Source organism: Diorhabda sublineata, chromosome 1 (genome assembly GCF_026230105.1).
Source record: "Diorhabda sublineata isolate icDioSubl1.1 chromosome 1, icDioSubl1.1, whole genome shotgun sequence".
Lineage (NCBI taxonomy): Eukaryota > Metazoa > Arthropoda > Insecta > Coleoptera > Chrysomelidae > Diorhabda > Diorhabda sublineata.
Window position 1 is genome coordinate 39,103,460 of NC_079474.1, and position 26,120 is coordinate 39,129,579.

Consider the following 26,120-nt stretch of genomic DNA (forward strand, 5'->3'; position numbering starts at 1 on the left):
TTTATATGGTATATGTGCTACTTCCGTAAATTTGAAATACCAAAACCTTTATCTAAAAATTTTGAAATTAATGTTATACAATTTTGCGAAACTAAAAAATAATATAGTTTATGAAAAAAAGCAACTTGCATATTTTATAAGTTAACCTTTTCTAATCAACAAACTACAACATAATTAGAAGAAAAGATTCAAAACCAAACTTTTACATAAGGTTCTAACAATAGTCGTAATTTTCATTCCATAAAAGTGCGATTTAAATTATAATCTAATAAATTATTTTCCATTGGTGGTGAAAAGACTTCCATAAACAATAAAAAGGATTTATATATTAGAATACGGAAGTTGTCTCTTCCTCATAAAATAGTACACTTAAAGCAAATACCAGTTTTCTATTTGGATAAGACAAAATTAAAAATGGATCATCAAATGAAATTGGTCCGATAACAAAAAAAAAATAGTACGTATAATGTTTTTTGTACCTGAAAACTATTTCTAAAAATGTATTTCTTAACAGGGTCAACAAATTAGCACTTAAAAACAAACTTACCTCAACATTTTGTTTTTCGTTCGTCACACCACTAGTTAAAGAACCAGTCAGTCTCTTGTGAACCCAGACCGAAAGAAAAAAAACTCTTATCCCAGAAGAAGAATGTTCATCACTAATAACGCCGTTCGTGTCGCGATGGCTAATTCTTAACGAAAACGCAAAAATGTAAACGGATAATGCACATGCGAGATGCTCGTCCGTTGGCTGCCGGTGAATTAATAGCAAACCGCTGTCTTCAATGCTTCGGTCTTCGAGTCTTGCAGTCAAATGCCTTGCGTAGGACGTGAGAGATTCTTTCCGCAAGAAGTCTTCAGATTTTAGTCTGACGAGACTTGCTAATAGTCTGGGGACTCTTGGAAATGGGTTCTGAAGTGTAAAGAGCAAGGTGGAGTTTGTAGAAAACATAAAATACCGTGCAATTCTTTGAATTACCTAGGATACGCTAATTGCTTCTGCTAATTCCCAGGAAGATGATAAGTGTTACTTTTAGAATGTTTTATTTGTTTTAACGATCCGTTTAATTATAATTTTTGTTTAAAAGACTATTGTTGTTGGAAAATACGAAACTTGCGGTGAGTGTTTATTTCTTCGTAATGAATTAAATTATAGAATATCGTAAAATGTAAATAATTCGAAGTACCCATTCAAATAATGCAGAAAATTTTTATATTATGAAAGAAAGTTTCAAATATATGTTAAATAAGAGCTACTGCTGTTTTTTTGAGGTTGGAAATTGTTTTTGGAGTGTTTATCTACTCTAGTTTAAAATCTTAAGCAACCGAGCCTCAAAATATCTTAATTACATCAAGTTTGTCAGTAATCATAAACCAAAAGTGCGGAAAATATGATTTTTGGTTATAGCTGAGGTTATATTCGATGGCTTTCGAATTTAGTGTCTTGGAGTTAGATTGCGACATATTTGAAATCCAAACTCTAATTTCCTATTTCCATATCCTTACTCAATTTAACTATGCCACTTTTAGAATACTAGTAAAAGTAGTATAAGTGATGTAACTGGAAAGAGAATCACAGGAAAAATCCTCCGTTTTGCTCTAAACTCAAAAAAAATTACATACGAGGTCTGGCTATTAAATAACAAAATTGCTCGCCTAGAGGGTGCCCTAGACGGGTAGAGTAAAAAACGAGAACTAAGTTGGGTATCTAGATATCTTGTCTATGCACGTCCCAAAACACGTTTCCGTCACTATTATAGTATTTGTGCAGTAGCGTGTTTTTTTTCTCGTGCCGAAAACCACGTGTGACGAAACGTATCAATCTCAAATTTCACGTTAAATTGAAAAAAACTTCGACTAAGTTCTATAAATTGTTGCAAGAGGCCTATGGATACAATTTTCTATTTCGTGCGCATGAATTTGAGTGGTGAAAGCGCTTTAGTGAGTGCCGAGAGAGCACTGAAGATGATCAGCGCCCACGTCGCCCTGTGACTGTTTCAACTCCGGAAACAGTGATCAAAATCAACCAAATTATGCGTGCATATCGTCGAATGAGCATCCCGATGATTGCCGAAGCTGTAAACGCCGATAAAGTAACGGTTAGAAAAATTTTACACGAGGAATTACACATGACAAAAGTCTGGCGAAGTTGGTGCCAAAAAATCTGACTCCTGACCAAGAGTTCTTGCGTCAATGGGTCTGCTAAGATTTCGTTGAAAGGTTAGAGAGATTAGAAAAAGATCTGCTTGGAAAGGGATTCGATTTGAGTCGACGGAAGGGGTATAGCAAAAAACGGTGGAGCCGTAACCAGAATCGTTATTAAATAGACAGACCTCGTATTAACACCAAGTAAAGCTTGATTGTAATGATTCAAAAACTGACAGTAAAAGTAATGAAGTAATGTAATTAGAGATAAAACCTCAGAAAAATTCCTCCTTTCTGTACATAACCTCCGAAACTATAAATTTGTTCAAATTAACGTTATCTTCACCCGAAATTCGTCCAAATTAGTATAAATAAGCTATGTTATTCTTGTAATTAAAAGTTAATGTGATGAACCTGAATATAATACTACAGAACAGTGAGAGAAAAATAAGAGAATACGTTCAATTTTATTCAATTATAATGTTTTTTTCAATAATTCCATTCTGAATAAATTCCATGATTTCAAGAATTTTTAACTTTTAACTAACGCTGTATATATCTCAATAGTACCACAATATTATCATGAGTTCAGATAAGCTGTGACAATTTTGAACCAATAACCATTTATTTGTCTACTACTATAACCAAATCAACCAAGTTTGTCGTGATATATATGTATGCTTTTTGGACAACGGATAAACTTTAAATTTGATTCAAGTTGAAAAAAAGCACCAGAGAAGCTCACGATATCTTCAAATATATATGGTGATAATAGTTATAACTATTAACAAGTGAAACGAACGATTTAAAAGTAGACATGAGTTAGTTGAGGAGGTATAGTTCCTCCAATATCAATTGCAGATTATAAAAACCCTTTCCGACAATTTTGTTTCATCTACCAAAGGCGTAGATTCCTCATTTTATAAATTCATTATTTTTTAATATTATTAAATACTTTTAAAAATATATATCTTGTGAGAAAGTATTCGTTAGAAGGCAATCGAATCATTATAAATTGGACGACATTAAACGCTGTTACTTAGACAGATGCACTAAATTGTAGTCCTACTTGGAACTTGGACAAAATCATTATTATACTTACTACAATTGAATATTAAGTTATAAAACGTAAATAGACGAGTAAAATGTACCTGTTTTTAAGGGAGTTTGGTTTAAACAGGGTACCTGATGTGAACTGATCCTTTTTTGTACCCCATTCGTCTATTATTGCTTCGGTAGTCTTTTATCTGGTGCAAATAATCTTGACGCCATCGAACTATCATTGACGATTCGGTTATCGCCATCCGTTTATTCAGTTTTTTGTGCTTAAAACCACATACTGACAAAACTTGAGGCAATGTTTCTAAACTGGTATAATTGTATTCTGGATAATTTGCTACCTTTTGCTGTATTACTTCTAATGTCGCAACCCTTTTCTCCTTATATAAACTACAAATTGTCCTACGTAAAAATCTTTAGCAGCTTTGTCAACTGATTTCAGTTTTACTTCACATGTTTTTCGGTTCTGTGATCGACAGCAACTCCTTCCGTGACTACTCGATAAATGGAAAATTTATTTACTCTAGTTAATTCATCAATTCTTATTATGATTGCATTATCAGATTGCTGAATATTTTCCTTTTTTAAACATTCGAATATATCTAAAATAACTTGCTCTGTTTGTATTTCTAAATATTTATTATTAAATTCATACACTGTGCAATTTCATTGTCTTCATTCGCCCATGGTCTGAAGACAATTATGAATTAAATAAATCTTCATCAAGCCATGCCACTGCTTATCGCAGACTGTCTAGTAGGAATATTTCAAAGAAATTGTGTACATACGCCTTCCGATAGCTTCAGCCAATAAAAATGTATTTATGTTTACGATTCGATGTTTTCATTGGTAAACCGTGGAGATGATGAGTCCACCTGGACTGACGGTTTGTTAGATTTTCACCGAATTTTATACGGGGAGTAAACATTATTTTTCATTTCGTAATTTGATATGATTGCCGTGAGTCTTCTGTCTGCATAACTGTCTTCTGCAATTGATATTGGAAGAACTACAAAAATAGTTTAAGTAGGCTTTTGTAGTATAAAAATGAAACATTGTACGAAGAAGAAGAAGACCTGAAAATGTAGTTTAGAGAATTTGGACTCAGTCAAACCATGAACATAAAACTAGTATTAGATTTAATTGAAATTTGTGGAGCCACGGGCAATATTTATATTGAATTCTTTACCACTGCTGGTCTCTAAAGACGATCACTTGGTTATCGAAATGCGCATCAGATAGTAATTGTGATTATTGGTGTAGTGGTAGCAGTAAACAGTATATTCAGCTAATACTATACTAATAGTAAGAGTGAAAAAAATGAAATTGCGAGACAATATATATTATTAAAATATTATGTTATATATATAGTGTTTATAGCATTTTATATGAGCATTTGACCTTCTTTCCAATTGAGTGCTGAGTTTCATAACAATGTAATCAGAACATGAATCATAGTGCTAATGCTAATCCGAGTGGACTGGAGAAAAAGCAGTACTAAGTGAGTAAACATGCCACAAAGAGCTGGCAACGTTAGACCTTTTTTATCTATTATTATTGGAAGTGACAATTAACACTGAATATTACTGTTCATTATTGGATCGATTGAGACAAAATCACAAAGAAGTGGACAAGGTGTCAATGAGAACAAAAGTCAAAATACTTCGAATTGCATGCGCACCCATCGTATTTTCCACATCTAGCCCCCAATGACCAATAACTGTTTTCAAACAGGAATAAAATGCTTTAACGGAATCAATACCAAATGACGAACACCCTATAGAAATCGATTTATAAAATTACCACTTGAATCATTAATATGCCGAATTATTTTAAATTTGGTAAATAATCCACGTTGATTATGTCAGTTGAAACATGAAATTTATATAATACAGATTGATCCTATTTCCTGCACCAAATAGTTTATATAAAAAATCATTACATTTTGAATTATTAGCTTCTGTATATCTTTTTCAATTCACAGCATTTGAATTAGAAATTGAATTACTAATGTCAGGTAAGAATTACATATCATCAAAATAATAAGTTTCCACTTTAGACGCATCCAATTTATCATTTTGTTTGGTCAAATTTTTATTATTAATATATTTCTTTGTCCCTATCCTTCAACTTTATAACTAATTTAAAAAGCTGGTTATTATTTGCCGGCAAGCACTAAAATAAAATTCCTCCTATTCAGAAATTTATAAAAATGTTACTGATATTGTCGGAATCATCTCTTGGGTTTTGACAACAACATGGCATGTCAGTCGTTCCGAATATTCTGCTCGACTGCCTTACATTAGTAATGAAATTATATGTCAACAATGTGAATGTTTGTATCAAGAGAATTTCGGAACTGAAAAATTTAGGCAATGGAATGTGTCACTTCGTGTTAACAAATAGTATAATAATAAAATAATGGAAATTTTCTGAGTAACGTTATAAAAAATGTATCAAATGGAAAATATGCTGGGAAGTTTATTGATTATACAATTATTCGTTGGCAATATGATTGACTTGAAAGTAATTTTCTTCGGCTCTAATATTCCAATTTTCCAAGCAATTCTGTCTCTAACTGAAACCTACTCTAGATGTTTGAATATGCTCAATCTATTCAAATAAATGGGAAGTCGCAGAGCGATAGATCTGACGAATGGGGTGGCTGTGGTAAAACAGAAATCTACCTGGAAGTTAACACACTCAATTCGTTATGACAGAGTGCATTTTGGAAGCACCCAATAGTTCCGGATGTCTGTTGGCCTTTCGAAGTACTTATGATCCACCCTGCGATTGTCAAAAGAGCAGATCAGCTTCATTTTAACTTTCACCTTACTCTTGCGAGCTTGATTAGTCTGTGTCATTTTGTGATCTGTTGACTCTGCTGTTTAGTTTTGGCACGTATTGAAAAAACTAACTTTCTTCGCCCATAATAATGCGATTAAGCTGAATTAAATTGCTTTCTGCCTGTTCTAAACAGTCGATTTACTTATCTTCTGAAAGTTTTTTTGGAACCATTTTTGCACTGATCGTTCTAATCTGTAGTCAAAATTGATTTCGGGATGGATGGATACTTGCGACACGAATTGATCTAGACGGATTATAGCATGTACACTGTGCGCGTTTGTGTCAATGCGCATCTCGACCGGTCTTTCTTCTCGCACTTCAATTTCCACGCTTTCACGGCTGTCTTTAATATTTTATAACAACTACACCCTTGTGTATGGCTCATATAATCATTTACAAACACATTCAACAATTTATTGTTAAGCTTTGAAACGCATTTCGCAGAAAGTTTGATCGTAACGTATTGATCAAGATTTCACTTGTACATTATTGTAATGAGAACCATTAATTTCCATGTATAGAACATACAGGCAAGAGAGAATTAATCACGGCACGCTTGGGGAAAAAAAGAAGTTGATCGTTGATCTAGGCTTACCACACGCGCGACCTGTCCAATGAAAATGTTTCGAAAAAAAAAACATCAAGATGAGATTATGTACTAAGTTCTACACATAAATTCATCTGAATGTTCTTGATTTTAGGTCTCTTTTGTTTCAAAATTAGTTTTTTTGATAGCTTTTAAAAGAATGATAAATTTTGACGTTTCGACTTTTCTTTAAGTCTTTATCAAAATATGATATTGACACTGACAATCTGCTTATTTATATTGTCTATCTAACTATGAAAAAAACTAATTTTGAAACAGAAGAGACCTAAAATCAAGAACATTTAGATTCATGAATATATGAAAAGGTCTAAGAAATAAGAAATTGAAGTTATTTATATATATCATTATCAAAAGTATCGATTACTTTCTTATTAAAATTAAAGCATAAAATTACATAATTGCAAAAGTTCATAAAGCTCCAAAGTGTTTACTTACAATGGAAAGCTGGTGCTTAAGAATATGTATGATACAAATTTCTGATACCTATAAAATCCTCGAAATTTGTGTTCTCATAATGAACTGTCAACTTGTCAGGTGAAAGATATTCTAACAGCTGAATCTAGTTCATCAAACGATTCTAATATAAGACATAACAGGTGTAACAGTTAGAAATTTATTTATGGATAAGTGAAGCAACAGAGAAAATTTAAGATAATGCAAAACAAATATAAAAAGTAAAAAATTATTCATCCAAAGAGTATCACTAAACTTTTTCAATTTAATATAATGTATAAGAGATTGACGCTAATTAGAATCTTAAATTAAAAGAAATGAATGATTATTTTTTTATATTAACGATGAGTAAATATGGAATTTGTCTTAAATTTGAATGGTATTATATTAAATATTACATATAAATAGGTAAGACCGACCATACATGAGCGACTAAAACGTGAAACCATGGGGCAAATATTTGAAAAGTTGAATCATGAATGAAATATTTCTGTTCTAGGATCTATTTTTCTTGGGAAAAATATATTTTTGACATATCTTCATCCAGGATTTTTCCGTTCTGTAACCATATAATTTGCTTTTATGATACACATCTATTTTCATTCACTTAATAAAAAACGTTAGTCATCGGGCTTTCACTACAATATTTCAACCGTCTGCGTCTGTTCAAAACTTTTAAGGTAATCTGCAAACTTGTGACTTGTGATTCACTGCAGTTATGCGGGGAACAATCAATATTTCATAAATACGCACAGCACTCATAACAAATAAACTAACAAACCGTCAGTCCACGTGGACCCATCATCTCCACTGTTTACCAATAGAAACATCGAATCCTAAACATAAATGCATTTCTATTGGCCGAAGCTGTCGATATACAATTTCTTCGAAATATTCCTGCCAGAAAGTCTGCGATAGGCATAGGCGTGGCTTGATGACATTAATTTAATTCAAAAACTTCTTTAAATAAATAGGAATATGGCGATTACGGACGTCCGTTTCGATTTTTATTATACTGAACAGAGCAACCACCGAAAGTTGTGTAAGACCGCTCTTATTACAATCAAACTCTTTGATCAAAAGCATGTGAGAGAATCAGTGATCTGAAGATGTGGTGGAAGATTTACTTTAGTATGCTTAAAGCGGCTTCAAATGACTGTCGCTTGAAAAAGTTATTGAAAGTCGTCTTAAAATAGTAACCTCCCAAAATAATATCTACCACTTCGATTTCATTTGATTTAAAATATAAAAAAGTATTGATATGATTTGATAGCTTAAGATACATTATTCTCGTAGTACCTTCTATTAACCTAACTTCAAAGTTACTTCACTTCAGAACAAAGTTGATTCTCTTGTAGATATAATATAAATGAAAGAGAATATTTTTATCTCTTCATTTTTAAAATACACTTCCAATCTTGTGAAACATATCAGTTGGCTCGTTTTCCATTGGTAATCTAATTTCATACGCAATCCCTGTGTTACATAATACAGCGGGGAAGAGCTAGCGTGACATTGTGTAATAAATGGATCCAAAGAGACAGATGTAATCTTTGGTTGAGTTATTTGGTTGTATAATTTTATAAATGTACATACAAACAGAACGATATTTGTTGAATCAAAATTTTAAATGTAACTTCTTTGAAACAAAATGCAGTCAATACTTGTGTAACATACAGTAGCATAGTTACTGTTTGAAAATTTTAATAAATTTTAGAGATTATGTATGTCGTCAAATCTTGTTCCAACCGCTTGTTTCTTCAAAAATATTTTTGGCTGCAAATTGAATATGGGTATCGAATAAAGTGACTTAATGGACAAAATGAAGGGCTCACAACTATTGTTTTTATGATAAGATTGATTGAGTTGTACTTGTTCGAAATGATAATTTAGTGTGTACTTTTTTTCTTTCCTCAATTCTTTGGAACTTTTTTCTCAAGCTTAACGTAATACTTAGATATATAGTTTTCTACTACTGCATAAAGAACATAACACATTGACAACCGATTAGAGCTAAGTAACCACTGCACAATATCTAGACCACTTTTGAAGGAACTTGATTACTTAAATATACACGTTTTTGAAAAATAATCATTATTATGCATTATTATATGACATCGTATTATAACAAAACAAGTTTCAACTTCACTAAATCTATATATTTTTCCTATACGTTTGTTGGTCAGAATAAATCAATTTAGTACTGATTTAAAACTAAAGTTTATTGTTATACAGTGCAATGAAAAATTTGTGGCAAATTTCTTCTTGACCAGGTTTTTATTCTAAAAGCCGGAATAACTGAAAAAATAAGGGACAGTAGATAAACTAAAGAGCAAATGTCGTCGCTCACACTCAGTGCGGGTAAAAAAGACTGTTGTTCCAGCTTAGACACAAAGAGAATTTCCATGAACGCTTTCAACGAACTTTTAAATGCCTCTTACATTACTAAGCGTCCGACTTAAATTAAAATTCATTCTTTCATTGGCCTCTTTGGTTAGATAGGTTGGTTCTCTTCAACGTAATCATAACGCAGAAAATTTCTATCAATGAATTAAGAACCCCTTGATGTTGATTCATATTTAGATAATAACCTGTTCCACTGCCTTGCTTATTCCAATTTAATGTAATGGAAAATTGAAGATATTCAATTCAATATGTTTTCCATTCTATAAATAAAACTCACGATTATGAGAATCACTGAAAAAACGAAGCATATACGATAATGAAAACAAATATAAAAGAGGGGATAGCTAATTCCACTATTATCTATATTAGTCATAGATACGATAACGAAACGAAACGAAAGAATTCACTACTAGCATATTCCAGAAAAAAGATGAAGAAGCTACAATATATGGACTATAGAAATAGACAATATAAAAATGGAAATGATTAGGTAATCATGAAACCAAAGAGGTGATCATGAATTATGAACAAATGAAGATGACTAGTGATATTTGTGGCAACACTGTTTCTGACAGTGAATCGTGACTTGTGTCATCCTGAAACTAGTTCAATTTAGTCTATAATTTAATCATGAATTGACGAACAATGCTTGCAAATTTTTTACTTTTATTATCAAAATTCATACTCGGTTAAAAAAGTGCATCGCGCACTTCTTCCAATTTATGGGCAGCTTAATCGTCCTACTGATGGAACTATTCGGAAGCTTGTGACTAAATTTCGAACCCAGTTTACACTATTGCATATTCAACCACTAACACAAACTTACAGTGAGGACCGAAGAAAATATTGCGCCTGTATCCGCCGTTCGCAGCAATTGGACCTCCACTACGTGGAAAATTTTGCGAAAGGATTTTGGTCTAAAACCTTATAAGATACGGCTGGTGCATGAATTGAAGCCACACGATCTCGCACAACGTCTAACATTTTATGAATGGGGGCTGGAAAAGTTAGAGGGAGTTAGACTTACGCTAACAAGCAAAATTGCCGCATCTGGAGTGAAGACCAGCCAGAAGCATTGCAAGAGCTACCAATGCATCCCGAAAAAGTCACTGTTTGTTGTGGATTATGAGCCGGTGGCATCATCGGGCCGTTCTTCTTCAAAGGTGACGATGGCAGGAACGTTACTGTGGATGGCGAGCGCTACCATGTGATGATTGACGATTTTTTTGGGCCTATAATGGCCAAATTGAGAGCCGCCTTTGGTGAACAATTAATCTCACGTTTGGGGCCTGTCAATTGGCCGCCCAGATCGTGTGATTTAATGCTTCTGATCTATTTCTTGTGGGGCCATGTTATCGCTAATGTCTACAGGGATAAGCCAGCAAAGATTGACGCACTGGGCTGTCTAAAGCGGAGCGGCGGCCAACATGAAATCATCTTCAAACATTAAATTACACTGATCGTTCTATCGATTCCAATAGAAGTTTTATCTTTATTTTTTCAAATTTTTTGTGGTTTTTTTCAAAATCAAATACTATACCTCGTAAAATATCACTGATTACAAATAAAATGCAAAAGCACTGGAATGTGAGTAACGACGTTGAAGATCTAGGAAATATATTAATAAATGACTGAATTATATGACACACTGTGTGTCATATGTGTCAAGACTATACTGGGACCTAAAGATATGGACGTAGAAGTGAAACTGAAAATCCATATTACAATAAAGATACAAGTAATAAAGCAATCAAAAGAGAATACTTGAAAAAAATAGGAAAGAAAACAAATGGGATAAATTAGGAGTGAAGAGATAAGAATAATAACAGTACAAGAAATAAAAAAATAAAAAAACAACGGGTAAATTAGTGTAAACATATCTACAGAATTGAAACAGGTAGACAAAATATTAACGAAACAGGAAATAAATTGAGTAGAAAAATAATCTTACCTGAAATTCGCGTCCAACATCTGGAGAATAAGAAGAGGAATAGAAGAGGAGTTTTGGTTAGTTTATTATTCTATTGCTCGTGTCTGAAATTTCGTGATACAGTTGGGAATTGATATAACTTTCGTATTTGAACTTCTGTGAATTATGCAACTAGCATTACGTTCTCAAATTGGTCTATTTTAAAATTAAATATCCGTGGCGCGCTGTGACCGCGCTTTTTCACAACAATTTAGAGCAATTGAAACCATTTTTCATTAATTTAGTATCAAGAAGTACCTACTTAGGTTAACGCATCTTATTATGGCCAGTCAAAGTCAGGGTATACAGCAATTATTAGTTGCTGAAAAAAGGGCGGCAGAAAAAGTTTCCGAGGCTAGAAAACGTGAGTATGATATTTTTAAAGTAACTTTGCGTTAAATTTAGATTGCTAAGTGGTATTTCTGGAATTGAATTTTTTTGGGGACTTTTTAAAATAATTAGTTTTGTGTAGGCGAGTTAAATTATAATAGTTTTGTTTAAATACATTGACAATTTGTATAATGTAGACTATATGTTTAAGAATTACTGGGAAAATTACTGAATATTTGCCAAAAATTTTTATTTATAGAAATGTATTGGTGCCAGAATAGCTTTGTTCGATAAAAAATAATCTTTTTACTTCCGTGACAATATAACAAAATGTCTCCATTTTCAAATGTTTGTTGTATACTTCGTTTCAATTTTGTGAGTACGGACAAAACTCAGGTGATGCTTATTAACGATTAATTAGGTATATAGATATGATTAATTCAATTATTTGAAAAAAAAACTGAAACTATCATTATTACTAAAAAAGTGCTAAATATGACATGTTGATATAAAAAGTCATCACAATATAAATATCTTTGCAGTCATTTCATCATAAAATATTAGTTCAGGATGCATTACGAGTAAATCTAGAGACTTTAAAGAAAAATCAACTGTTGTTTGGAATAATTGCGTGAAGTTCGTTAGTTAGTTAAAAGTTTCTAAGCCATTATTAGTGAATACGGGGGTCGCCACTTAAGTTTTGAAATATGACAACTTAGATGTGAATAAATCAAATTTCACATTTCCATCATAAATTTTGACGTTTTAAATAGAGAATGTACTCATAACGTCTTGTCATACGAGTGCTATTTGAGTTGGTTACAGAGACTTGGAAATTATCCATCTTGGTCAAAAAATGGAATAAAATCGTGCAATGATTTTCTATGACTTTCGACGAGGATTAAACCAACAGCGGTATGCCGATCAACCCGCTTCAACATTTTGTGATGAAGCACCATCTCGAGCCACCGTGTTAAGCTGGTTTTACGAATTCAATTGTGATCGCACTTCGCTACAGGTTTTCCAAAATCGGATGTTGTGCCAGTAAACATCGATGCTTTGCGTAAACTGATATTGCTAGATCGTCATGTAACATACCATTAGATTGAGACATACTTGGGCATTAGCTCTACTCACATACATTCAAAATTGCATGAACATTTTTCTGTTAAAAATATTTGTTTGTATGGAGTACCGTATAATTTGACAATCGCTCAAAAAAAGCCGTTTTATGCAAAGAAATGCTGAAAAAATTTAATCGGGGTGCTTCAAAAAACATCTATACGATTGGAAGAGGTAACAAATATGCATATTAACCTGAAACTTAGCAACAATCGATTGTATGGGTCTTTCAAGACGAGCCAAATCCATCAAAAGTAGTTCGCACACGAAACATTTCGAATCAAATGGTCGCCTGGTTTTTGGGACACCGTTCCATCAGAGCAACGTAGAATGGTACAATGATACTTAAGCATTTGATCTTCAGAGGCGGTCGAAAAGAGAAACCAATAGCAGAAGACGAATCATTCTCCACCACGACAATGCGATCAGTTCAAACAAAAACATTTTTTAACAATAAAAATATAAGTGATGGGTCATCCGCCGTACAACCTTATTTGGCACCCAATGATTCCTCCTTATTCCCGCAGATTAAAAATAAATAAATAGACGTTGATGCGTTCAAATAACATTTTTTGGAAGTACCTCAATCGGAATGGGAAAAATGCTTCGACAATTAGTTCAAACGCATGGAAAAGTGTATTGATCTTAATGGAAAATATTTTGAAAAAGAATAAAGTCATAACGAATTATAAATATTTGTTTTTAATTTTCTCAACTCAAAACTTGAGTAGCAATTCTCGTAAACTACCGGTTATATATTATACAGAATTATATTTGTGTGATATAGCTCTATATAAGAACTTTCTCTTTTGTAACTCAAATACACTTTTATATTAAAATTTACCTCACAAAAATATAGATAATCTAAAAATAATATGTGTCAAAAAGCTCAGTATGCTGAAATACAATGCAAATCTAATCATTAAATGATATAACGATTCACGTCAAAACAGTTGTTTAAAATAATTGATTACAGAACTTACATCACTTTCACTTTAGCGATGGTAAGTTCAGTTAAAGATGCGGCAGACCAGTGAGAATTCAATCACAATCACTATAATATGCAGTATGTTTTATGCAACATTTCTATTTACAAGGCAAATATAGAATTTTTCTTTTCTTTACTTGCTTCATTTTTTGTTTGTGAGTGGATCCTCAATCTCCAGACATAATTTCGATTTGAATTTTGATGTAATTTTTTTTTAGTTTTCAGTTTTAGTCACATATAATTAATTAAAATAAAAAAGGAGTATTTTTGCACAAGAACATTACATACTTTTAAGGCTTAGTATTAAGTCTTTTATATTTGGCACTTAACATTATGTTTAGAAACAATTTTACATCCTTTTCCACTAAATTTAATAGATTTCCTTTTTACTACGAAAACGAACCGAAATAGTTTGTTAATTTTTATATTGAATGTAATTGAATATAATTGCATGGTTATTACCTGATATTATACTATGGATAGGAGATTAATTACTTTAACTGTCATTCTGTGTACGTACCGTTACCATGAGTTTCTGTTTAATAATACAGAATTATCACTAAATATTCTTCGAAAAAGGCGGTTTTAATTCATTCAATTAACATATTAAAAGAGAAGAAATTTTTCAAAAATTTCTTTTTATATGATGTTATGGTACAAAAAATAGTAAAATGAAGTACTATGAACAAAATGAATGATAGATCAGGGATTCTCGAGTTATGTTGGGCAAGAGAACTGTTTTTCAAAATGATCTAATTCTATTTCTGCTTAACATGATGCAATAGAACGTGTAATGCAATGCAAGGTACAATATTCTTGATAAAAAGCAAACGCAGATGAAGTTCAGCTGATTGTTTCATGCAAGATCTTGCACTTGCAACATTATCAGATTGGTATCATGTTTATTGCGTGCTAGCTGTAATTCTAGGGAGAGATCTAGTTATTTTTTGCTTAGCAACCAACATGTCAATCAGGCTCCAAAAGCAATGACCACTTTTTTTGTTTACTTTACTCGGCTTTTTTATTTTCATTCACATTCACATTCACAAACTATAAAATATAATTGTAGCTTAGGAATCTGTTTAATTTTACTAATGAAATTTTTGTTAGTGGCAGTAATGATGAAATGGCAAGAGACTCGCATAATGTCAAGCGACGTGTAATATTTTGACCTTGCATGAAATTATATACAATTTGTCCTACACCATGTCAAACGGCCTTAATTTGCTTATATAAATACTAATCATTTTTAGTTTTAAGCTACAAATTTTTTCCTAATTTAGGTTTAAGAAACGCACGTAATTTCAAATCATTCTCGATGTTGATTTTAATATTTATGTTCAATATGCTTCTTGGTGGAAAGTCTGGAGACACCATGCTACATATTGAGTTCCAAGATACTAGAAGTTTCTAAATGATTTTTATGTCTCCTCTGTTTTGTAAAGACAGATGAAAATATAAAAGAAACTAATTTTAAATCAGAAAAGACTTAAAATTAAGAACATTTAGCATCATAAACATACAAAAGGTATAAGAAATAAGAAATTAATGAAATATCATAGAAGTACATTATTTTCAAAGGATGACTAAATTTGATCTAGTGATTATTTTTATTTTTTATGGGCATGTTAACAAGCAAAATCGTTACTTGACCGATGAGAATCCACTATTTTTAGAATTCATACACCTTATGCAAAGGAAGTGAAAGTTTGGTCTGATATTTTACGGAATATTCGTTCATTCATTGAAAATAATGTAGATATTTAGTACTACTTTGATTTAGTCCAAGAACTCCAACTGGTGTGGAAAGTCAAATTGATAGGACGTATAATATGATTTTGCGTGACCATATTCACTTCCATCAAGATAGACTTACGCTATATTACTTTCTCTTGATTATAGAATGATAGATATTCTGACAAAAGAAGTGATTGAAAAAGAGTAAAAGAATGATCACTAAGATCTCTCAACGTAGAGCCTTTAGATGCTTCAGACAATAATTTATCGAAATATTAGAGAGTAAACTTTTTATCTATTTTGAGTTTGATTTACAGCCTTTCAAAAATTTGATAAAATATATGAGAAATCTCCAGAAAAATCACGTATGCCAAATTTTCAAATTTTTAATTTCCCCTAATTCTCAGAAAAACCATCCTATATATACGTAACGATTTGACAACGTTGATTTAGTCCCATCATAGGAACCTCAAGAAGAAATGTTTACCAGGAAAAATAAAAAATGAGAATAAGTAGTAAGCTAGATTGTTAAAGATAGAGTACCTATTGATTAGAAATGACGGAGGCAGAATGTACAAGATACCACCTCTAAATGTAACCAAAACATATAAACATTGGGAATTATTTCAATACAAATGGAAAATGTAACAGAATATTTTAATTAATCTCTTTCAAAGTACTGCACTTAGCTAACAATACTGAATCCCTTCTCCATGTCGAAATGTGGAAAGACGCAAAGACACAGTGATATATCTCTTGAGTAAAGAGGATGTGGATAGAGAGGAAAACTATTTTTGGATTTTTTGAGTATAAATTATAAAAATATAGAGATAACTCAATATTCTGTTCGTAAAAAATTACAAGTTATATTGTGTTTCTGTAGTGTTATTATATTTCATGTTCTTCGTTTAAAATCAGTCCAAATTACAAGCAGATTGATATAGAAAAAAAGGAAAGATGTTATGAAACGTTAATTGAATATTATATAATACCTGCTCGAAGTTCATCGGATTCAAATGTTTGGAATTACTACTAAGTAGTAAACAATTTTTCATATATTAAGAATCGATAATCTCCAATACGAAAATAGTAGTATATCTAATATTCCTTAAAGCTCTTTCACCCTTCATATTGTCAGATATCCCCCACATCACTAAATCATATCATACACATTTTCCGGTTCATTGTCATTCTATTAGTTTCATCGATTATTATTCTGCTTGTATTTTCCTGCACAAATATATCTGTCGTGTATATTAATATGCCTATAAAAGGTTTATTTTGCTATATATTGTTTCAGAATTGTCTGTTTGACCTAAAACGATGCGATTCAAATCATATATTTACAAACTTTTTCTGATATTGGTTTCGTTTTCTCGATTTTTTCTTATTTTACTTTGTTCATTTCCATTTTTCCTAACATTAAAAATGTTTGTTTTCTATTACCAAATTCCTCACATTATCTACTCTTGAATGAGGACCTACACTTTTCTGAAGACGGTAACTTGGATATCGAAGCGCGCGTCAGACAGTGTAATTGTGAGTGTTGTTGTAGTGGTGGTGTAAACAGTGTACATATTCGGTATGAATAGCACCAACGGTTGCAGAAATTCCGACTTACTCAATCCACAATTTCTTAATTACTTTTTAGAATCTTCAGTCTTGTATAATGCTGCTGTATGTGTAACTATTATTCTATATTCAGAAAATCGACTAGCTTGATGGTATTCATGATCGAGAAGTTTTTTACGTTTATTTTTCATCTTTTTGAACAATTTTTAACCACAGTTATCACACACCAGATGACAAGGTTGTAAACTATAAACGGATTCCTGTCCTCAGTAGCACGAAACAACTCCTCGAAGCCAAATTCCTCCATTCCACGCTCCTTCTACCCATGTAGAAATCGAAACAGGTGCCCGACATATAAACATTGAAATGTGTCATCAATTTATTTTCAACACATCTTGGTTAGTCATTCTGGTTGTCCGGAAAAAAAACCTCAGTTTTTTGGTTGCTTGACCCTTTGATGTCCAAGACCGAAGAATGGACATAACAAGTCATGAATCGCAATGTGGAAGACAAATCGAAGTTATAAATAAATATACATGTATGTACGAGAGTTGCCAGAGATATGGCAACACTGATGTGAATAAATCAAATCCAGATTATGTAATACTCTTGCTAATCGGTATAGGAATAATGACTTCAACATTACGGTGCAGATGTACGGATATGTATTTGTCTTACTTATTATACGTTGAGTCTGGTGCGAATCATGAATTGATCATGCTTATTTCAATTCATAGACATAGAACTTGATTATGATAATGATTACCCGTTTTTAGAATTTGGGAATCAGTTTATGTTGAAAATATTCTATTATATATTGCTTACCTGATACCAATCAGAATTAACTAAACAACTGAAAATCAAACAGATTTTGATGAATATTTAATTATATTGGAATGCAATTTGCTAATAAAGTCATGAATGATCATATTTTGGCGAAGAATACGTTAGATAATCATAGAGTTATATTTAAATACACAGCTACAGGGCATAAACAAAAATCATTATAATAAAGAGATTTCAAGCTGCCGAAAGGAGGTGGTTTACTCTTTCCAGTACAAGTGGAAACAACGAGATAGAAGTAATCATTGGCTCATGGTCTCACTTCATTGGCCACGTTTCCACTTACAGCCACTAGCAATCTAATATTATTGAATATATAGTCAAATATGACATTGCCATCATAAAGTTTTCTTCTTCTTCAAGTACCGTACACTTTGCAGCGTTTAGGTGTTCTCTTGTCGAAAACTTCTAATTTATTATCTCGAGTCACCCTTCTTCTGCACGACAAAAATTTGTTGCCGCACCCTGAATGCCACACCAGTCTCTTATATTCCGTAGCCAGGAATGTTGTTTACGCCCTGGTCCTCTCGCTCCGTCGATCTTTCCCGTCGGTGTCAGCTAGAGAGTTGAATATCTCGGTCCTCGCAGGATGTGTCCCAAATAAGATACTTTTCGTTGTTTAATTACCGCGATCAGTTCTCTCTCCACACCCGCTCTCCTCAATACTTCTTCATTCGCCATGTGCTCGGTCCATGGGATCCGCAGAAGTCTACGCAACAGCCACATTTCCATTGCTTCTATTCTCTTTAAGGATCTCACTTTCAGGGACCAAGTCTCGACAAAATACAAAAAGATTGGCCAAATAAAACACTTTATTACCCTCACGCTAAGGCTTAGGGGGACTTCTTGGCGGAGTGGGAACTTATTAAACTCTGTAAAAGCTGATTTTGCAATTGCTATAGGAGTTTTAACTTCCTCGTCACAAGGTATTTAATTTTATGGACTCTCTCTCTCTATGTTATTTCCATTGACAAGTAATTGAGCTTCGCCGTGTTGTTGTCTGATTATGACCATTGGTTCTATGTCCGTATTTGGTTTCAATTTCGTTTATAGAATTGATTAGCTGTTGTAGGACTTATCGCAGTATCGTCGGCGTAGCTAATATTATTTATGAGAGTTCCTTTTACTATAATTCCTTTTTGATGGTCTTTTAATGCCAGCTGAAAAATTCGTTCCACGTATATGTTAAATAGCATGCGTGAGAGTATGTATCCCTGACGGCCTCCCCTAAGTATCTGAAGGTGTTCCGTAGTTAGAGAACTGCTAGTTCTCAGTTCCGCTGTTTAATCTGCATACAGCATTTGTATGATCCTGATGTCTTTACTATCAATATCAAACAGTAAGTCATGCCGAATATAGTCAAATGCTTTTTGGTAGTATATAAAGAAAACGAAGACATATTTTCTTTGATCATATCATTTTTGAATTAGTAACTGCATACAGAAAAGTGCTTCCCTGGTACCTAGCCCGTTTTTAAACCCAAACTGCGTTTCACCACTAACCTATTTGCACTTTTTAAAAATTCGATTGTATATAAACTTCAAAAAAGCTTATCAGTCTGTAGTCTTCACAAGTTTTGACACTGGGTTTCTTCGAGATAGTCACAAAGGTGGATTTTAGCCAGTCTATCATATATTATGTTACAGAGTTTGCACAAATGTTTAGTATCTATTAATTTTAGTATTTCCGAGTAAAGTTTAACATTTTTAATAGTGAACGCACTCAGAATTAAACTGGTTTAAAGCAAAAGCAGTATGCCGATCAATCCACTTCGACTTTTCATGATGAGACACCATCTCGAGCTACTCTGCTTCGCTTGTTTTCCGAATTCACTCGTGGTCGTACTTCGCTACATGAATTTCGATGTTGTGCGTACACTGATATTGCAAGATCGTCATAAGACATACCATGAGATTGAGTCATACTTGGAAATTAATTCCACTCGCATACATTCAAAATTGCATGAACATTTGGCTGTCAAAAAGATTTGTTCGCGTTGTATACCGCACAATTTGAAAATTGATCCACAAAATGTCGATTTGTTTGCCAAAAGTGTTAGAAAAAGCCAGAGAAACCAATCGCAGAAGACGAATCACTCTCCACCACGACAATACATCGAATTGATGGATCATCCGCTGTACAGTTCCTGTTTGGCACTCAATGATTTCTTCTTATTTCCACAGATCAAAAATAAATTCCATAGTCAACGTTTTTTTACACCTGAAGAAGCGTTCAAATCTGAATCAGGTACCTCAATCGGAATGAAAAAAATGCTTTAACAATTGGTTCATACGCATGCAAAAGTGTATTAACTTTAAAGAAAAATATTTTGAAAAACATTTTCAATTATTAATATTTGTGTTTATTTGTCTATCTCAAAACTTACACTGCAACCCTCGTATGTGTGTCAAGAAAGCAAATCACTCCATTCCAATTGCCTTACCTATTTCTTGGTCCTTATTTAATTCGGAGGTATTAAAATCACCTGAATATATATATAATTGTTATATGAATCGCAATATGGAAAACAAATCCAAGTTGCAGAAAACTATTTACTCATATGTCAAAGACGCTAATCATTCCGTTTTAGATCTAAATTGTCAAAAACCGCAGTTTTTTGTTTGCGCGGCCCTTTGAAGTCCAAGTTTCTAATACAGATGAATCGACGTTACAAGCTACTAATCGTTATGTAGAGGACAAATCCAAGTTATAGAGAAATATTCACCTAAATATTTATACTTATTTTCTCTTCCGGCTGTTATTTATGTATTGTCCTCGGCCGCTCATGAAGATGGAGTGAAAATGTTATTTTGGCATTACTGAATTTTTTCAATTTTGACTAGTCTCTGTATGTTTTTAGAAGCAAATAATATTCTTCTTCCAGTGCATTCTTTGATCATTTAAAATATTTATAAATTAATGCACTAACATAGAGTTTTGAAGGATAAAATAATGTATCTTAACAAGGTTTTATGTGGCATTCTTAATTAACATTCATTCTAAGTAGTTTTGTGCCAAATTACAATTACAGACGCCTTGTCTTCGAAAAACTAACAGGCTACTTATTTATTGAAGAAAAACTGCAAATATTTACTTAGTTATTTAATTACTCGTTATGTGAGTAATTTACTTCAGCCATAGAATATTATGCATTATTTAACGAGTGGTAATGTACTACTATTACCACAAGTTGAATATAATATTAAGAAGCAAGTAGGTACAGAAATTTATACAGGGTGTTTCGGAACAGCACTCCAATATCTCGGGAAATGATTCTATAGGTAAATATGTAAGAAAAAAAGTTGATACAACAAAACGTCCAAAAACGCTTTGTAAGCGAATTATAGTGAGCGATAGATTTCGCCTGGATTCCTGATCCACCAATAATAGGAAGCCATATTGAATGTCTCGGATCTAAAATTGCCATGCAATTTTTTTTTGTCTATACGTAATTTGATCTGAAAAATTGAATAGAATAGTTCTCAGATCTGTAACCAGAATAGTTTTTACGTTAAATGACGTAAAATACAAAAAACTCATCTCCAAAATACACTTTTTTACGTTTGGAATAAAATAATTTCGTTAATAGCCTATTCAATGCAGAAAACTTTCAAATAAAACTTACAGAAAATTTAATTCTGAAGAGAATGATGTGTATAATCTCAATAAAAAGTGAATGCAAGTTAAAAATATCTGTATTTGACTGAATTAAAATCAAAACAAAAATAAGCAAATTGTCTAAATAACCTTACATTTAACGATATTGTTCTATGTGGACACCTCTTGTTAAATACAGCATTTAGCACGACGAATATATGCTTTTCTAACTCTTCTGAATATGTCGAGATTATTTCTGAGAGTTGCTCCAGCTTCAATAATTCGATTTTGTAACTCCTCTTGAGTGTTTATTTGTGATGAATAAACCAAACTCTTCTTCATTTCAACTTTTTATTGAGGTTGTACACATCGTTCTCCTCAGAATTAAATTTTGAAAGTTTAATGTATTTATTAGGCATTTAACGAAGTTATTTTACTCCAAATGTAAAAGAAATGTATTTTGGAGTTAAGTTTTTTGTATTTTACGTCAGTTAACGTTTTAAATCTGAGATCTATTTTATTCAATTTTTCACGTATAGACCGAACAAATTTACATGATAATTTCAGACCCGAGACATTCGATATGGCTTCCCATTATTGGTATCAGGAATCCGGGAAAAATCTATTGCTTACTATAACTCGGTTACGAAGCGTTTTTGTAAGTTTATTATACCAATTTTTTTCCTTATATTTACCTATAGAATCATTTTCCCAGAAATTAGACTGCTATTCCGAAACACCCCGTATAATTCATATACAAATTTTTATAGTTATCTAAAACAATGCTAAGAACATTTTTTGGTTGTAATTACTATAAAATTTGAACAACCAGTAAACTGATTATTTAGGATTGAAATATGCAAGTTAATTGTTTCATTTTGTGTTTATTGAAATATTGTTGATGCACTAACTGGTTGCGGTCAGAAATTTATAATTCATTTGCAGTGTCTGTCTTAATATTTTCGAATCCCTTTTTTCGAATTTCAGTAGTTGATCGTCAAATGCCATGGTGTTTCAACGCAGGCATCTACTAATAAAGTTGCCGATTGTGATGGGAATATATAAATTACAGTTTAGTGATTTTAAAAACGTAGCAATGGCTTTCCCAATTGTCTTAAATTTATTAATGTCAATATTTTTCATTTACATATATTGGCAGGAATATTTTCAACTATATTTGTGTATCTGGTGCAGTAACCGTAAAAATGAACCCTTGATATTTTAAACCTATGATTTAACACAATGCAATTCTGCTTTATGACAAGCACCCATAATACTCGTTATTAAAGCCACCTTAAATATGACTGGATGATAAAAGTGGTTGAATATTGTAGGATTTATCAGCTTTGTCGCCAGATATTATTCATCAGGAGCTTCGTTTTTAAAATTATTAAAACCCTATTTTACAAGTGAAACTTAAACTTAAATTTAAATCACAAATATGGACCGTTTCACGTTTTGTAGATGACGTTTACCGACAAACTTCATTTTAGACTTTACGACGGTCTCGAGGAAGTTTAACCATTAGTTTAAAACGAAATTGAAAATTCCAACTGAACTTTTTCAGATTGTTTACTTTTTTACTAAGCAAAGAGTTTCAGTTTTCCTAAAATGACTGAAGATAAGCTCTTGGTATTTACATGACTCACATCTAATTCCAATCTCTCACTGACCCAATGACCTCTTTGATATCCATTTCTATCTCAGTAATAAGAGAGAGACAAGGTGGTCCTATAACAATTTTATCAAAAATTGTAGTTTTCAATTGGGAAATTTTTACATTTGTCCCACTTATTTGCTCAAATTGGTTCTGGTCATGTCGAAGACATTATATTATACTTTTATTCCCATAATTAAATCCTCTTCCCAGCTTTTCCCAATCGTTATCCTTCTTCTTCCAAGCTACAGTTTGAAATTTGTGAAAACCAATAACCGAGAAAAACTTTGAGTTAAGCTGTGATTTGTAAAATAGAGCAACTTTATTTATTACTAGAGTTTAATCCATAGTTTAAACTTCAGTTTAATTTCCAGTTTTTCCGAAAATTGTAAAATTGTGCCTAAGGGCGGGTTGTAATACGGTAATTTAGCGAAGTGGTGTTAAAACCAGTGGTTAACCACAGAACTGTAATTCGTCGCTTCTCACGATCTTATAGACGTCTTTTGAATTTGATAGATTGAATGAGTATTAGTAGAACTAATGCCTAAGTATGCATCAATCTCACGGTATATCACATGACGATCCTGTAATATCAGTTTACGGACAGCATCGATGTTTCTGTAGCGAAGTGCGACCACAGTTGAATTCTAAAAACCAACGAAACACGGTTGATCGTACGTTCACCATTAAAAATGTCAATTTTTATAATGGCATTGTAAGATTTGACATATTCACATCAGTGTTGCCATCTCTCAAAACTTCTCCTAGAATTATAAAATTGTGAACTTCCGTTACGAAATCAATTTCTAGTATCAGGTTTTTTAATAGATTATATTCGCTGGTTGAAACAGTAATATTATTCACCTAGGATACTAACGTTATGCCTGGATGGTCCTGCGCAACTCTCTAGTTCTTAAGAACGATTTGAACTAAATAACAATATCCTTTACTAGAACTTTTTTTGTTTAGGAAATTTTGTGTAACTTTATAAATAGTAAGAGGTTTTGTTAATATTGATACGCAGATTTTGAAATGAAAGATAAGCAATTAACACATGAAAATTCACTCACCGCCAAAAATGTTTATATTTATGGTTTTACCAAAAAATACATTAGTTATATTGTTTCCCTGTTCACTTTTTTGTGGCAATAAAGCTTGGACTTAATCTTCAAAAGCCCTCTTTATACCATCATCGAATATTAGGATCAATCAATATTATATTTAAGTTTAGATTTTGTTTAATGGTTAAATATATAGAGGTATAATAAATTGTGTCGATAAATAAATATACAATGTCAAAAATTATTAATTGTATTAAATTTTGGGGGACATTTGAAGTGGCTCTCCACGGACATGATGGAAATGAAACTTTTACATATTTCTTCCAGCACTTTTTTACAACAATATCACATATTGAGCTGTATATAAATTAGGCCTCATAGAAAGTTTTATTAGCGATTGTCATTCATTATAGGAAAAACAAGAAGAATAAAGCAAGCTAGAGAAGAAGCTGCAGCTGAGATAGAACTCTACAGAAAAGAAAGGGAAAGACAATTTAGAGAATATGAAATCAAATATATGGGTTCTAAAGAAGACGCAGCTGCTAAAATTGAGAAAGATACTGAACGTTATATGTTTCAGTTAGATGAGAGTGTCAAGCATAATAAGGAGGCTGTAAGTATTGAGAAAATAATAATTTGGATAGGCAAACATAAATAATATAATTCAGTTTAGCAGTTTCTGTGCTTTTATTTTTTTTTTTTCTGAAATTTGTGATTTGATCGGATATGTATCTATAATCTATAATATAATTTTCGGCTTATTGAGACAAATTTATGTTGGGGTATCATATTTTTTTTAATGAATCAGAGGCAATTTGAGAAAACATACAACTTTTATTGTGTATAGGTCAAGCAGTAACAAAGCAAACAAATACAAGATTTGGAGGAAAGTTTGTATAAAACTAAAAACCAAACTTTCATTTATTACTTCAATTTTTCTACTGCGTTATTGTTGTTATTAGAACCATTATAATGACGATTGAAATATAAAAATAAGTATATAAGACATTAATTGTGAAATAAATCAGCATAATTTATGTATCTCTTAAATATTTAGAACTCAAATGATTTTACAGATATGGATAATTATTTTTTTCAGCTTATTTTGGATTTAATTGGTTTGGCCATTGACGTGAAGCCCGAGGTTCATCGTAATTATGCCATCATGAAAACATTCAACAAAATATAATCAGCTATTAAGTTGAACATTGTTATTTTTACTCTAATATATTATTGTGGAGTTCCAGTAGTTTATAGGAATAAAATGTTATGTAGGTGCAGTTGATATATCGTTAAAAGAAACATATTACCATTTTTAAAACTCAATAGGTTAAGAAAATTTTAAGTTAATTACACAAAATAAGATGTCATAATTACTGTAATCTTATCTGAGACGTAAACGTCCTAATGTTACGTGCAAGTAAAAGATGGTTTTTTGTTTTCGTTTTATGTACCCTGTTAAATTCATAACGTGAGTCATACCTGAAACATTTGAATCTTAAAATCAAATTTTGAGCAGGCACTGCATAATAACTGTAGAAAAAAGTTTATTATATATATATATATATATATATATATATATATATATATATATATATATATATATTTACTTTTCTTAAACAACAATCCTTATGTGTATTTACTATCTACCTTTCCATTTCTTTTGGTCTATGGTTTATGGTAGTACCCCATGTAATTTCTTCCCTCTGTTCTTAATCGGTTTGTTG

The 26,120-nt window shown here is 32.0% G+C and overlaps 2 protein-coding genes across 2 annotated transcripts in view; one reads left to right on the plus strand and one right to left on the minus strand.

Moving 5' to 3' along the window:
- LOC130444388 (uncharacterized) overlaps positions 1-800 on the minus strand; it is a 90,807-nt gene extending 90,007 nt beyond the window's left edge. The window contains exon 1 of the mRNA XM_056779487.1: positions 548-800. Coding sequence (XP_056635465.1) covers positions 548-555 — 8 coding nt within the window. The 5' untranslated portion in view covers positions 556-800. The remainder of the gene's footprint in view (positions 1-547) is intronic.
- A 10,856-nt stretch (positions 801-11,656) lies between these two features.
- LOC130452481 (V-type proton ATPase subunit G-like) lies at positions 11,657-25,819 on the plus strand. Its single transcript, XM_056791787.1, has 3 exons — positions 11,657-11,850; positions 24,807-25,006; positions 25,493-25,819. The coding sequence occupies exons 1-3, from the start codon at positions 11,769-11,771 to the stop codon at positions 25,580-25,582; spliced, it is 372 nt and encodes a 123-aa protein (XP_056647765.1). The 5' UTR covers positions 11,657-11,768; the 3' UTR covers positions 25,583-25,819.
- Positions 25,820-26,120: the final 301 nt, after the last annotated feature.

Excerpts from the sequence above, each read along its gene's own strand:
- LOC130452481 (XM_056791787.1), top strand. The coding sequence starts at position 11,769 with ATGGCCAGTCAAAGTCAGGGTATACAGCAATTATTAGTTGCTGAAAAA. Across the intron at positions 11,851-24,806 it reads AGTTTCCGAGGCTAGAAAAC|GAAAAACAAGAAGAATAAAG; the intron begins GTGAGTATGATA and ends CATTCATTATAG. Across the intron at positions 25,007-25,492 it reads TCAAGCATAATAAGGAGGCT|CTTATTTTGGATTTAATTGG; the intron begins GTAAGTATTGAG and ends TATTTTTTTCAG.